The 14039-nt window shown below is 40.6% G+C and overlaps 1 protein-coding gene across 2 annotated transcripts in view; it reads right to left on the bottom strand.

Annotated features, from left to right (window-relative positions):
- The window catches only part of TOP6BL (TOP6B like initiator of meiotic double strand breaks), a 96563-nt gene extending 82534 nt beyond the window's left edge, over positions 1-14029 (bottom strand). For both annotated transcript variants that reach the window (XM_078433717.2, XM_078433716.2), the window contains exons 1-3: positions 13898-14029; positions 11784-11922; positions 4754-4807 (exon numbers count right to left, since the gene is read on the bottom strand). In XM_078433717.2, the coding sequence (XP_078289843.2) occupies positions 4754-4807; positions 11784-11922; positions 13898-13927 (223 nt within the window). In that variant the 5' untranslated portion in view covers positions 13928-14029. The remainder of the gene's footprint in view (positions 1-4753; positions 4808-11783; positions 11923-13897) is intronic.
- Positions 14030-14039: the final 10 nt, after the last annotated feature.

A 14039-nucleotide genomic window follows, 5' to 3' on the forward strand; every position in this document is an offset into this window, starting at 1 on the left:
TATGTACTTGATATGCAGTACTTCCTCTTTGTACTAAAAGTCAGCCACTTCCACTTTATCACAAGGATATAAAAACAGATTAAATAAATATGCATAAAATTGCTGTGAGCTTTTAAAAAATTACAACCAAGTTACCATGACACTGTCTGAAGTTTGTATTAGCATAATAAACAGGTGGTTATTCCATAAACTAAATTCAACTCAATACCTTCTCTCCAGGTATTAACAGTGATAATAAAACCATTCCCTTGTACCTGCATGGTTTTTCACTTTTTTCAAAGCACTTCCGCAAATATTAATTGAAGTAGTAGTATTATATACAATCTGACCACTCATTAAAAAGGCATGCTATTGGGGCGCCTGGGTGGCGCAGTCGGTTAAGCGTCCGACTTCAGCCAGGTCACGATCTCACGGTCCGTGAGTTCGAGCCCCGCGTCAGGCTCTGGGCTGATGGCTCAGAGCCTGGAGCCTGTTTCCGATTCTGTGTCTCCCTCTCTCTCTGTCCCTCCCCCGTTCATGCTCTGTCTCTCTCTGTCGCAAAAATAAATAAACGTTGAAAAAAAAAAAAAAAAAAAAAAAAAGGCATGCTAGGGGTGTCTGGGTGGCTCAGTTGGTTAAGCGTTTGACTCCAGTGCAGGTCATGATCTCGCAGTTTGTGAGTTCGAGCCCCACATCGGGCTCTGTGCTGACAGCTCGGAGCCTGCAGCCTGTTTCGAATTCTGTTTCTCCCTCTGTCTCTGCCCCTTCCCTGCTCATACTCTGTCTCTCAAAAAATAAATAAATGTTAAAAAAAAAAAAAGGCATGCTAAGTATCAGTTTATGTCACAAGAAATACTCCTATCTCCTCCCTAGTGCTAATAATAACATACTCCCTGTTATTTACATAGACTTTCACTTCTTTCAAAGCACTTTCACATTTATTAACTAGAGCAGTGGCATTACGAATGATCTTTCCATTCTTTGCTTCATCCTAAGGGCAGAACCCAAAAAAAGAAGACTAAAGATTGAGAAATAGACCAGATGGTTTTCAGGCAGTCAATTCATGATTCTTAAAGCTGGACTCGGGTTTCCTAAAAGTCAGAATCAGAGCAAACTCCCCATCCAGCACAATATGCTGATTCTCCCTTTCTTCCAGACCAAAGGTTTTAGGAAGTAATAGAATTAAGTGATTAAGATAACCTAAGTATGGGTGTAAGGGAAGAAACCAAATCTGTCTTGATCACCTCTGTAACCCCTCTGTGTCAAGCACAAGGCTAATGTAGAGCTAATGCTCAGTAAATCATCATTTATGATGATTACCACAGTAAGAACTTTCTACCCAAGCTCCCACAGAATATCTGCTATGGAGCCATTACTTTTCTTCCACAATTACTGCTTTCAAATGTGTGCACACTAAGAAGAATCTAAGGAAGATTAGGATCACAGAGCAAAAAGCAGAGGTCCATTAAGAATCCAGGCTACAAGAGCACCTGGATGGCTCAGTTAGTTAAGCGTCTGACTCTTAATATCAGCTCAGGTAGTGGTCTCACAGTTTGTGAGATAAAGCCTCACATCAGGCTCCGCATTGACAACATGGAGCCTACTTGGGATTCTCACTCTCTGCCCCTTCCCCTGCTTGTGCTCTCTCTCAAAACAAATAAAGAAACATTAAAAAAAATAAAAAAGAATCCAGGATATAGACTCCTGGAAGGTAGATTCAGAGGGCCAAGGCAATTTCAAAGGCAAAGGGAGAGACACCTAATGACCCTTAATTTACTAAGCAAGCACTTCTAAATTCCCATGCTTAAACTAAAAACTCCTTCAGCAAACTGGTGCAGTCACTCTGCAAAACAGTATGGAGTTTCCTCTAAAGCTTAAAAATAGAACTATCCTACAATCCAGCAATCACACTACTAGGTTTTACCCAAAGGATATAAAAATACTAATTCAACGGGATACACACACCCCAGTGTTTATAGCAGCATTATCTACAGTACCCAAATTATGGAAACAGCCCAAATGTCTATCAAAGTCCCTGATGAATGGATAAAAAGGATGTGGTATATATATATGTCTGTGTGTGTGTGTGTGTGTGTGTGTGTGTGTGTGTGTGTATACACACACACACACACACACACACAATGGAATATCACTCAGCCATAAAAAAGAATGAAATCTTGCCATTTGCAATGATGTGGATAGAGCTAGAGAGTATTGTGCTAAGCAAAATAACTCAGCCAGAGAAAAACAAATATCATATGACTTCACTCAGATGTGGTATTTAAGAAACAAAACAAATGAGCATAGGGGGGAAAAAGAGAAAGGTAACCCAAGAAATAAAATGTAGAGAACAAGAAGAGAACGGATGATTACCAGAAGGGAGGTGGGTGGGGGGAATGGCTCAAATAGGTGATGGGGATTAAGGAGTGCACTTGTGATGAGCACCCACCCGGTGTTGGACCTAAGTGCTGAATCACTAAATTGTACACCTGAAATTAATTTACACTGTATGTTAACCAGAACTTAAATAAAAACTTTAAAAATAACAATAAAAAAATAAATATTAACTCAAAAAAGAAGTTCCAAAAGGGAAAATATTTTGTTTATGTCCTTAAAGTCATTCATCATGTGAGTTATAAAAATAATTTCTTCTTTTTCTTTGATATGACCAAGATAACGGAAGGTACTTTGATTTATCCAGTAATTGAGTTACTGGCAATTTGGTTCTAAATTAAAATTTTTAATTGATTTCATTTTAAAAAGCACTAAGAGAAGCACCTGGGTGGCTCAATCAGTTAAGCATCCGACTTTGGCTCAAGTCGTGATCTCATGGTTCGTGAGTTCAAGCCCCATGTTAGGCTCTGTGCTGACAGCTCAGAGCCTGGAGCCTGCTTCAGATTCTGTTTCCCTCTCTCTCTGCCCCCCCCCCCCCCACTCGCACTCTGCCTCTCTCTCTCAAAAATAAATAAACATTAAAAAATTTCAGGGGCGCCTGGGTGGCTCAGTCAGTTGAACATCCGACTTCAGCTCAGGTCGTGATCTCACAGTTCATGAGTTCAAGCCCCACGTCGGGCCCACTACTGTCAGCACAGAGCCTGCTTCAGATCCTCTGTTCCCCCTCTCTCGGTCCCTACCCTGCTCACTCTCTCTCTCTCAAAAATAAATAAAACATTAAAAAAATTTTAAAGCACTAAGAAACATTAGTTTTTAAAAGTCCAATGGTAGGGTGCCTAAGTGGCTCAGTTGGTTAAGTGTCCAACTTCGGCTCAGGTCATATCTCATGGTTCATGGGTTCAAACCTTGCATCAGGCTCTGTACTGACAGCTCAGAGCCTGGAGCCTGCTTCAGATTCTGTGTCTCCCTCTCTCTCTTCCCCTCCCCCGCTTGTGCTCTGCTCTCTCTGTCTCAACAATAAATCAAATATTTAAAAAATTTAAAACAATAAAAGTACAATGATAAAATAAATATAAAAATAAAAGTACAATGGCAATACATTTCATAAGCATTTATAAAATTACACTGCTCTAATGTAGCTTTATTGTTTCCATATTTAACACATAGAACATTTTCTTAAAATAATGACAAATGTAAGTTGTTGTTTTTTTAAACCACCACAAGCTACTTACATTCCAAATTTGTTGGAGATGGTTTCTTTTAAAAAATTACTTTGTAGAGGTGTCTGGGTGGCTCAATTGGTTAAGCTTCTGACCCTTGATTTCAGCTCAGGTCATGATCTCAGGGTTTGTGAGTTCAGACCCACATAGGGCTCCATGCTGTCAGTGCTTAGGATTCTCTCTCTGCCTCCGTCCCCTGCCCATCCCCCCGCGTGTGTGTGCACACCGCGCACTCTCTCTCTCCCTCAAAAATAAATAAAAATAAACTTAAAACAATTACTTTGTAAAATTTGTAAACTAACCACTCATTAGGAAAAGATAGGCCCATTGGATAATTTACAAACTAGACAACCACAGATGATAAATATGAAAGCATAGAAGTTCTCAGATCATTTTGGTCTCCTTAAAATAAATGTATGTCCTTCAGCTTTAGATTATTCTCAGCTCAAAGGAAAGAAGAACTAAAGCCAAAGTCACCAAAAGCTCTTAAACCATACCAACTTTGGCATGTGGGGAATAGTATTAACGCTAGCCAAAATAATTTGCAATAAAGCATTCTTCACACGTTACCTCTCTGCACAAATACTTTACTGAAAATTTCATTTTCTATCTGGGATAATTTTATCTGAGTTTCTATAGAGAGTATTCAATTTTTTTTAACATTTATTCATTATTGAAAGACAGAGAGAGACAGAGCATGAGCATGGGAGGGGCAGAGAGAGGGAAAGACACAGACTCTGAAGCAGGCTCCAGGCTCTGAGCTGTCAGCACAAAGCCCGATGTGGGGCTTGAACTCACAAACTGCGAGATCATGACCTGAGCCGAAGTCAGATGCTTAACCAACTGAGCCACCCAGGCACCCCTATAGAGAGTATTCAGAGAAGCTATAGTGACCTAGGTGTCTTGTTCATCGCTGTATGTATACAATTTTATAGATCATCTTTCAGTAGGATTGTCAGATAAAATACAGGATAAAATACTGGATGGAACATACACTACAAAATTACTCATTGTTTATCTGAAATTCAAATTTAAGTGGGCATCCTGTACGTTTATTTGCTAAATCTAGCAACCCTATCTTTCAGTTTGTCTCTTTCAGAAAATAACAAATTCACTGCCAGGAAGAGACTTTATCTCTTGAAAGCAGAGTTATTCTTTACCTTTTATGAACTTCTTCAGAACCAAACCACCATAAGTGCTTCCTGCAGAAGCAACTGTAAGAAACAAAATACAAAGAAATATCACAAATAAAACAATTAAACATATTTTATCTAAAGAATCTTATGGAAGCCTAAAAACACTGCTTATAGATACAATACATTAAAAAGGTGACCACTAGGGGCGCCTGGGTGGCTCAGTCGGTTAAGCGGCCTACTTCAGCTCAGGTCATGATCTCGCGGTGAGTTCGAGCCCCGCGTCAGGCTCTGTGCTGACAGCTCAGAGCCTGGAGCCTGTTTCAGATTCTGTGTCTCCCTCTCTCTCTGACCCTCCCCCGTTCATGCTCTGTCTCTCTCTGTCTCAAAAATAAATAAATGTTTTAAAAAAAAAAAAAAAAAAAAGGTGACCACTATGTAATGAGTTTACTAAAAATGGAGACACCAAAAAAAAAACATTATGAGGCTACAACAACTCTCTGGGGGGAGAAATTAAAACCAAATGGCAAGCCTTTTCACCCATATCCAACATCAAGGCTGCTTCTTTAGATATTACTATTCCTGAGAGAAAAGGATTATAGGAAGACTGCACACTGTAACTAGTAACCAGGATATATCATGCCAATAACCCATATTCCAGTGTAAGATTCAATTTAAAAAGCTGGCCTTTCTTTGAAACAATTTACTCTTTAGTAGAAAATATTTTTTTTTTAATTTAATATTTATTTTTGAGAGAGAGACAAAGCATGAGCGGGGCAGGGGCAGGGAGAGGGAGACACAGAATTCAAAGCAGGCTCCAGGCTCTGAGCTGTCAGCACAGAGCCTGAAGTGGGGATGGAACCCATGAATGGTGAGATCATGACCCAAGCCAAAGTTGGACACTTACCCAACTGAGCCACCTAGGCACCCCTTTAGTAGAAAATATTAGACTATTACCTAAGAATTCTCCACACCGAGTTCTAAACTATGAATATCAGAATATTTAGAGTAATAATTAAAAAAATTTTTTTAAGTAAACTCTACTCCCAATGTGGGGCTCAAATTCACAGCCCTGAGATGAAGAGTCACATGCTCTACTGAATGAGCCAGCCAGGCACCCCTAGAGCAATAATTCTTCAGAGGAAGAGGGTAAAGGAGGAAACAGGCACCTAAGAGGGGAAGAAAAGAAACCACCCAGAGACTTTTCCAAATTGAACATTACCCCTCCCCACCAGAGAGATGCGACCCACAGTTAAGAATTTAAGAATCATTGCCATAGAAATCAATGTCTCTATCCCTCAAGAAATGTGTATTCTTCAAGCAGGGTGAAAAAGTTGAGAATAACAACTACAGTGAGAGGCAACACCATTCTCTAGATGTGTGCTATCCAAATATAGTAGCCACTAGATACATGTGGCTACTTAAATTTAAATTTAGCTAAATTAAATTAAAAATAAGATTCCTCAGTCACACTAGCCATATTTCAAGTGGTCATTAGCATCATTAGTGTGGCTAATGGCTACTGTACTGAACAGCATAGATATATAATATTTTCATCATCATAAAAAGTTCTATTGAAATGTTATTACAGCAGTGCTTTAGATTTCCAGATTCTGAATGATTCTGGACAAATGATATTTCAAAAGGCCTGGGCCCAAGTAGCATAGAACATTCAATAAAAGACAATCATTTCTTTTTTCTTCTTAACATTCCTCACAAGCATACACTGGTTCTAGCTTAAGGAGAGTTGGTCACTGGGGAGAGGGATGGCAGGTGTCAGCAGGCCTACACCAGCTAAGCAAGGAGCTGAACATTAATAAGAAAAAAATACAACCTATATATCTCACAGTGTTTCCATGATGTTTCTCAATTGCATATGCCATACTGGCTCCTCAAACATCTTTTAGTTTTAACAAGTACCATATCAACAATTGTTGAAAATGGGTCACTTTTGCTGAATGTACTGAGAGAGCAATTATCTTGCCTGCTCCACACCCCATCCTGCCCCCAACTTTTAGCTGTACTTCTAATGTCTCTGTACTAAAATAAAAGAGTACTAGGGGCATCTGGGGGCTCAGTTGGTTAAACATTAAGCATCCAACTTCGCCTCACGTCATGTGGCAGTTCAAGCCCCATATCAGGCTCTGTGCTGACAGCTCAGAGCCTAGAGCCTGCATCAGATTCTGTGTCTCCCTCTCTCTCTGTCCCTTCCTTGCTCACACTCTGTCTCTCTCACCTTCAAAAATAAACATTAAAAATATATTTTAAAAAAGAGTGTTATCCTTCAAATGCAAAGATAACAGTAGAGACTTAATTGTAAACCACGTATTTTTAGAGCAACACCATTCCTAAAATTCCCTCTATAGAACAAAAGATGATATTAAAAAAAGAAGTTGTTGAGATCAAATATATTTGAAGAATGCTGTATACTATAGCCCATTTTTTAAATTAATTTTATTTTTTTTTAATTTACATCCAAATTAGTTAGCATATAGTGCAGCAATGATTTCAGGAGTAGGTTCCTTAATGCCCCTTACCCATTTAGCCCATCCCTCTTCCCACACCCCCTCCAGTAACCCTCTGTTCCCCATTTATGAGTCTCTTATGCTTTGTCCCCCTCCCTGTTTTTATATTATTTTTGTTTCTCTTCCCTTATGTTCACCTGTTCTGTGTCTTAAAGTCCTCATATGAGTGAAGTCATATATTTGTCTTTCTCTAATTTCACTTAGCATAATACCCTCCAGTTCCATCCATGTAGTTGCAAATGGCAAGATTTCATTCTTTTTGATTGCTCAGTAATACTCCATTGTATATATATGCCACATCTTCTTTATCCATTCATCCATCGATGGACATTGGGCTCTTTCCATACTTTGGCTATTGTTGACAGTGCTGCTATAAACATTGGGGTGCATGTGTCCCTTCGAAACAGCACACCTGTATCCCTTGGATAAATACCTAGTAGTGCAATTGCTGAGCTGTAGGGTAGTTCTATTTTTAATTTTTTGAGGAACCTCTGTGCTGTTCTCCAGAGTGGCTAAACCAGCTTGCATTCCCATACTATAGCCCATTTAAAAAAATTTTTTTAAGTTTATTTATTTATTTTGAGAGAGAGAGAGCAGGGGAGGGATAGAGAGAAAGAATCCCAAGCAGCTGTCAGCACGGAGCCTGATGCAGGGCTGAACCCCCAAACAACGAGATCACGACCAGAACCAAAACCAAAAGCCAGACGTCTAACCGACTGGGCTACCCAGACACCCCTACCATAGGCTGTTTTAAAAAATGTATGTATTTATTTTTGAGAGCGAGGGCATGTATGCAAGCAGGGGAGGGGCAGAGAGAGAGGGGAACAGAGGATCCAAAGTGGAGTCCATACTGACAGCAGAGAGCCAGATGCAGGTGAACTGAGAGATCATGACCTGAGTCAAAGTTGAACACTTAACCAACTTGAGCCACCCAGGTACTCCTATAGCCCATTTTTAAAGATTCAGTCTACACTGTCATATCAAAGGTTCTAAGAAAATACAAAGTAATGAAACTCATTTGATTTTAACCAGCATTCCACAAATTTAGAGGACTATGTAACTCTTTCCTCCTAACTCATATAAACATCTTGTAGCATGCATTTAAAAAAAAAACCCTGCAATAAATATGTTAAAGACTTCAATTACTAATGGAAAAAGTATATAGTGATCTCTCAGTTTCTCATAGAGAGATCATTCAAGTAATAAAACTTGCTGCTGTGTTGTGAGTTCAATTTTGTACTCTAAAAGAGATTTAGAAGAACTAAGCCCCAGTACTTGTGAATACGACTTTATGTGGAAATAGGGTCTTCACAAATATAATCAAGTTAAGATGAGGTCATAATGGTTAGGGTGGACCTAAATTCAATTGGTGTCCTTAGAAGAAGGCTATGTGAAGACAGAGACACAGATAAACACAGGGTAGAATATCCCATGAAGGTAGAGGCAGAGATTGGAATGATACTCCTGCAAGCCAACACCAAGGGCTTGCTGGCAACTACCAGAAGCTAAGAGAGAGGCATATAATAGATTCTACCCTCAGAGTCTCCAGAAGGAACCAATTCTACTTTGACCTTGATTTTGGACTTCTGGCTTCCATACATGGGAGTGAATAAATTTATTTTATGTTTGTGCTACTTTGTTACAGCAGCCTTAGATAACTAATACATGGTTTTTCATCATCAGAGATTTCAGACCAAACACACCACTTCACACTTTAAGGTAAAGATGACAAATTGAACATACCCATTATTTTTACTACCTCCTGAAACTGCAATGAAACAATAGAAACAATAGAAAACAAAGTATTTTTAAAAGGAATAAACCCACAAGGACAGGAAAAAGACAGATATGATTATAATAAAATTCTAGAAACTGAAAAGCAGAAGGACTAGTGAGAAAGGATTTAGGAGACCTGAGAAACTGAATTATAAGCCAGAATAGGCAAAGGCCAAGAAACAACCAAAGTGATACAACAAAATCCCTGAAGATTCAGGAATGCAGAATCGGGAACTCCTGGAAGTAGGGGCGGGGTGGGAGCTAACATAAGGAGAATCAATTGAAAAAATGAATTTAAGAATAAGTCAGGTCTTTAGATTCCCTCCTCCACTCTGCATTCTAGGGACTGACCCTTTCTAACCTTGGCGGGGGTGGAGGAAGGGTTATTCTTTGAAAAGGAAGAAGCATGGGTTTTTCAGCTGAGGACCGAAGTTGTATTAAAAATAAATGGCCTGAATGAACATAAAGACTGAACGATGAGATCTCTCTCTTATCTCTCCATCCCAGAACACTCACAATCTGACTTTTTATCTACCTAGTGAGAGGCTATGAACATATACATGGAAAAATCTAGCAGAATGCATATTGAACATTAATTAATAATTATCTTAAGGGACAAAATGACTGGAAAGTCTCACCTTACACAATATATGTATCTGTAATATTGGAATGTTTCACGATAAGCATATATTACCCTTCCTTCTACCAAAAAATTTATGAAAATCATTACATAAAGATCAGAGATAATAAACACAATAAAGAGAAAATAAATGCTCCCTATACTTCGCATGGGCTGAAGAAGTCCATTAGGCTCAAAATACCTATGGAATTAGGTTTCTTTCCAAAAGCTAATGTGGCTCAAGTCCTCTGCTTTGAGCGATATCAACCCCGCTACCCTGGCCAGCTTATTGGATTGCCTCTGTCTCCAAATGCATGAACTAACACAACCATACACAGACCAACATCACCCTAGCCATGCAGCTATCCAAAACGTTCTTACAAATGATGGGAATTCTGTCCAGAGTGGAGTTCATGCACAGTAACAGCAAACCAACCTATCATATCTTCCTCAAGGATGTTTACTGCTAGGTACTCAAAGAGAAAACAGGGCATTTCAGTTCAGTGAGAAAATGTCTTGTGTAGAACCTAAAGTACTATTCAGTCTCAGCTGGGACTGAGGATGACTTTCATTCCAAAGTATCCTTCAATAAACCTACAGACAGACACACACTCTCTCTTCTCTCTCTCATATACACCTACACAACTAAACAAAAAAGTGATCACTTCAAAAGTTCAAGAAAATTAATTGTTCCAGGGTCACTCAATGCATCGTCTTTCCCTCAGGACTGTAGGCAAAAAAAAAAAAAAAAAAAAAAAAAAAAAAAAAAGCCAATAGAAGAGGTTTACTTTCAAACTAACTGCAAGTTAAGATTATCAAAGCATGCACCATTCATCATTTGATTTCTTTTCCCCCTTTTTTTTTTTTGGCCCTTTTCCAACTATCAAAGACTGGACATGAAAAAGGAGATAAAATTCAATGTAATATAATTTTTTTGTGAGAGAATGATAAAACCAAGAGCAAGAATGAGATTGCTTTTGAGAATTCTTAAACCAGTAAAATAATCCTCTTGACCAATCCTGGTGTCTGAGTGATCCCCAGAGCCCTGCAAATGGACCAGATTTCCAGAGCCTTGATAACAAAGGGTAACACCCCAAAATATGGACTCATTTTACACTCCACCTTCATTGGCCAAGCAGCTGCTAAGAACAAAGGCCACATATCCTGATACCTGGCAAACAAATGCACTATTGCCTCATGAATCGATTGCTTCTCTGGAGTGCCCACAAGTGTATTTGGAGAGAGACTTCGAGAGCAAGTTGAGGAGCGGCTGTCCTTCTATGAGACAGGAGAGATTCCACGAAAGAATCTGGATGTTATGAATGAGGTGATGGTTCAGCCAAAGGAAGCGGCTACTGAGATGGCTAGGAAGCTGGAGAAGCAGAAGAAATGCATGAAGGAGAAGAAACAGCTGGCCGTCTCTGCCCTCATGTCTTCAGAAAACAGCAGTAGTACCCCAGAGGAGTGTGAAGAGACAAATGAGAGATCCACAAAGAAGAAAAAGCAAAAGCCCAGGAGACCCTCGGAAGACCATCTGCCTCTGTCTCCAAATGCAAGAAAAAGAAATCTTTTTTCCAAGGAGGAGCTGGTTAGTAGTGATCTTGAAGAGACAGCTGGCAGTGGAAGTCTTCCCAAGAGGAAGAAATCTTTCCTCAAAGAGGAACCAGTTAGTGATGTTAAAGAGGAAGGAAATAAGAGCATCCCCAAGAAAAAGAAGAAATTCTCTTCCAAGGAGAAGCCACTCAGCAGTGGACCCAAAGAGGCTGCTGGCAGCAAGAGCAGTAGCTCCAAGAAAAAGAAAAAGCTGTAGAAGTTATCCCAGGAAGATTAGAATGGATATTTACCTGGTTAGGCATAACCCACATGACATTTCCCAACGCATCCCTTATATCCCCCCAAAAAAAACAAATTCACAAGAATAAAAAAAAAAATCCTGATAAGAGTCATTCTACTCACCTTTCCTGTATGACACATTTGTAAATCTATCACCAGATACTTATTACATAATTACTTAAGTTTTTTAACTATAGAATAACCTTGGAATAACATGATAAAAGATTATGACTAATTGAAATTTTTAAATAACCAGAAAAAATCATAACAGAACAGGAAATCAATTATTTCTTCCTGTACTTACTTGTTGTTACACAGTGAAGAGTATTTTCCTGGTGATTAGAATTTAATGCTTCCATGGAAATCACTAGCTGTCCTTCCAGCAATGCTCCATTTGATACTCCTGTTTCACACTTCCAGTGAATTATTAAATATTTCAAAATCTGAAAAGGGTACAATTCAAAGAAAACAAATCTTTAGAAATCATAGTAATAATAAATGTATATGATACAGCTGAATTAATGATTCTAATTTCCAAAAAATAATATTCTTACTTGCAAAATGTCAGATTTACACATTTAGAACAAAGTATTGTGTCTAAACAGAAGAAATAACTAGGAAAGTGACATAAGAAAGGAGGCATAAGAAATTAACACAATGCCCAACAAGACAGGAAGTGGCGACAATAAATTGCTTTATTCAAAGGGTAAGTTCATCTGGAAATAATAATTCAGAAAAATTAAGTGGGAGTTTGTTTTTCCTGTGTCTTTTTTTCTCCCCAAGTAAAAGCCAACATGAATATTATGAATAAGAGTGGCATCTGGTTATGAATCATCTTTACCTTTCATTAAATCATCATTTCTGAGGATGGGAATACTAGTTAAAGATCACTGGCTCTGGAGGCAGATGCCTGGGTTTGAATCCCTGATATGCCATGTGATTTTAGGCAAGTTACTTAACTCCTCTCTACTTCAGCTTCCTCATTTACCAAAATGAGGACAGTCTACCACTTATGGCTGCTGCTAACTGTGAACAAAATAAGAGCATAATGCTTAACACAATGCCTGGCATATATACACACACACACACGTATATATACACGTAGATATATACACCCCACACAATTTGTACATATATATGTATATAAACACATATACATATATATTCTTATGTGTATACGCATATATTTTTAATGCTTCTAGACATTAGCTTTCATTTTTAATAAGTTCATCTTTGGTGAAGACTGCACACAATATTTTAAATTAAACAGTCTTCCAAGATGTCTAGATAAAACATTCACTCTTGATGAGACAAATTTAAAAGAAAATATACTGTAGTTAATTCCATTACTTATGAAAGTAGACTCACACACTAAGGTACCATAGGGAAAATTACCACCCCTTTTCTTAAAGGCAAGATCTCAGTAAGAGAACTTGAGGATGAATATCCTAATTTGTACCATGGTTTATAACGATGGTTTCCAGGCATCTCTACAGTCTAACACCTTCCTTCTCACATCCTCTGTCGCTGTGCTTCCCTCTTACGATTTTCCCGCAGTTTCTTTATCCGTGAGGGAGCAGTTGGGAAAAGAATTCCGGCCTGTGAGTCAGAAGCCCTGGGTTCTAGGCTAGGTTCTGTCGTCTGTAAAATCCAACCCTCCAACTTTCTTTGATGAGAACGAAGGAGGCGAGAGGGCCAGAACTTTCGGGTGCCGTCACGCCGACCCTGTCTGGCCTGTGGCTCCGTTCTGTCTAGAACCCCTTGCAAGACCGGCGGCTAAGAACTCGATCAGATGTCGGCAGTGAAGGCGCCTCAACGGATGAACCCACGTGGCGAGGCGGCGCCTGGTGTTCAGTCCCACCTCCCACAGCTGGAAAGTTCCCTGGCCCGAGCGGTGCCGTCAGACCGGGGGGGGGGGGGGGGGGGGGGTGCTGCACCGCAGTCCGTCATCACCCAGCCCGGGCCGACCCCCGGAGTGCTCCCCACACGTGGCCCACCGGCCGGCCGAACACCACTCTCCCTCCCTGCCACTTCACCCCGACTGGTCTGGACTCCCGCCCCGAGCTGCCCATCCCTCCCTCCTGCGCGCCCTCTCGGCAAAGGGGGACACCCTAGGCTGGCCTCCCGACCTGAACCTAGGTGTCCGCTAACGCCGGGCAAACACTTCATCCTCCGGAGCCCTGGGGCCGGTGCCACCCCCTCCGCGCGGGCATTCCCCCAAGGGAGCCCAAGCGCTCCCTCGTCAGCTCCTCACAGTCCCGTATGAGGCAGGCGGAATGTCCCCGAATCCCCTCAGTCCTGAACCTTCCTTCTCTACCTCGGGCCCCGCCAGACCCCTCTGCCCAAACTTCGCGGTCACCTCACAAAACCCTTCTCACACAGTGTCCTCCTCTGCTTTCTCTCCCTTCCCGGCATCACCTCGCACACTGCCACCGCCGAGCCCTCCATGCCGCGCGGGGAGCGGCAGCGACGCCCACCACCTGCTGCCAGCCCGGACGTCGACCTCCGCCGGCGCCCACGCCAGGCCGCACGGCGTTCTTCCCGCCCGCGCGTGCGCCCC

The sequence above is a fragment of the Panthera onca genome, chromosome D1 (assembly GCF_046562875.1).
Source record: "Panthera onca isolate mPanOnc1 chromosome D1, mPanOnc1 haplotype 2, whole genome shotgun sequence".
NCBI lineage: Eukaryota > Metazoa > Chordata > Mammalia > Carnivora > Felidae > Panthera > Panthera onca.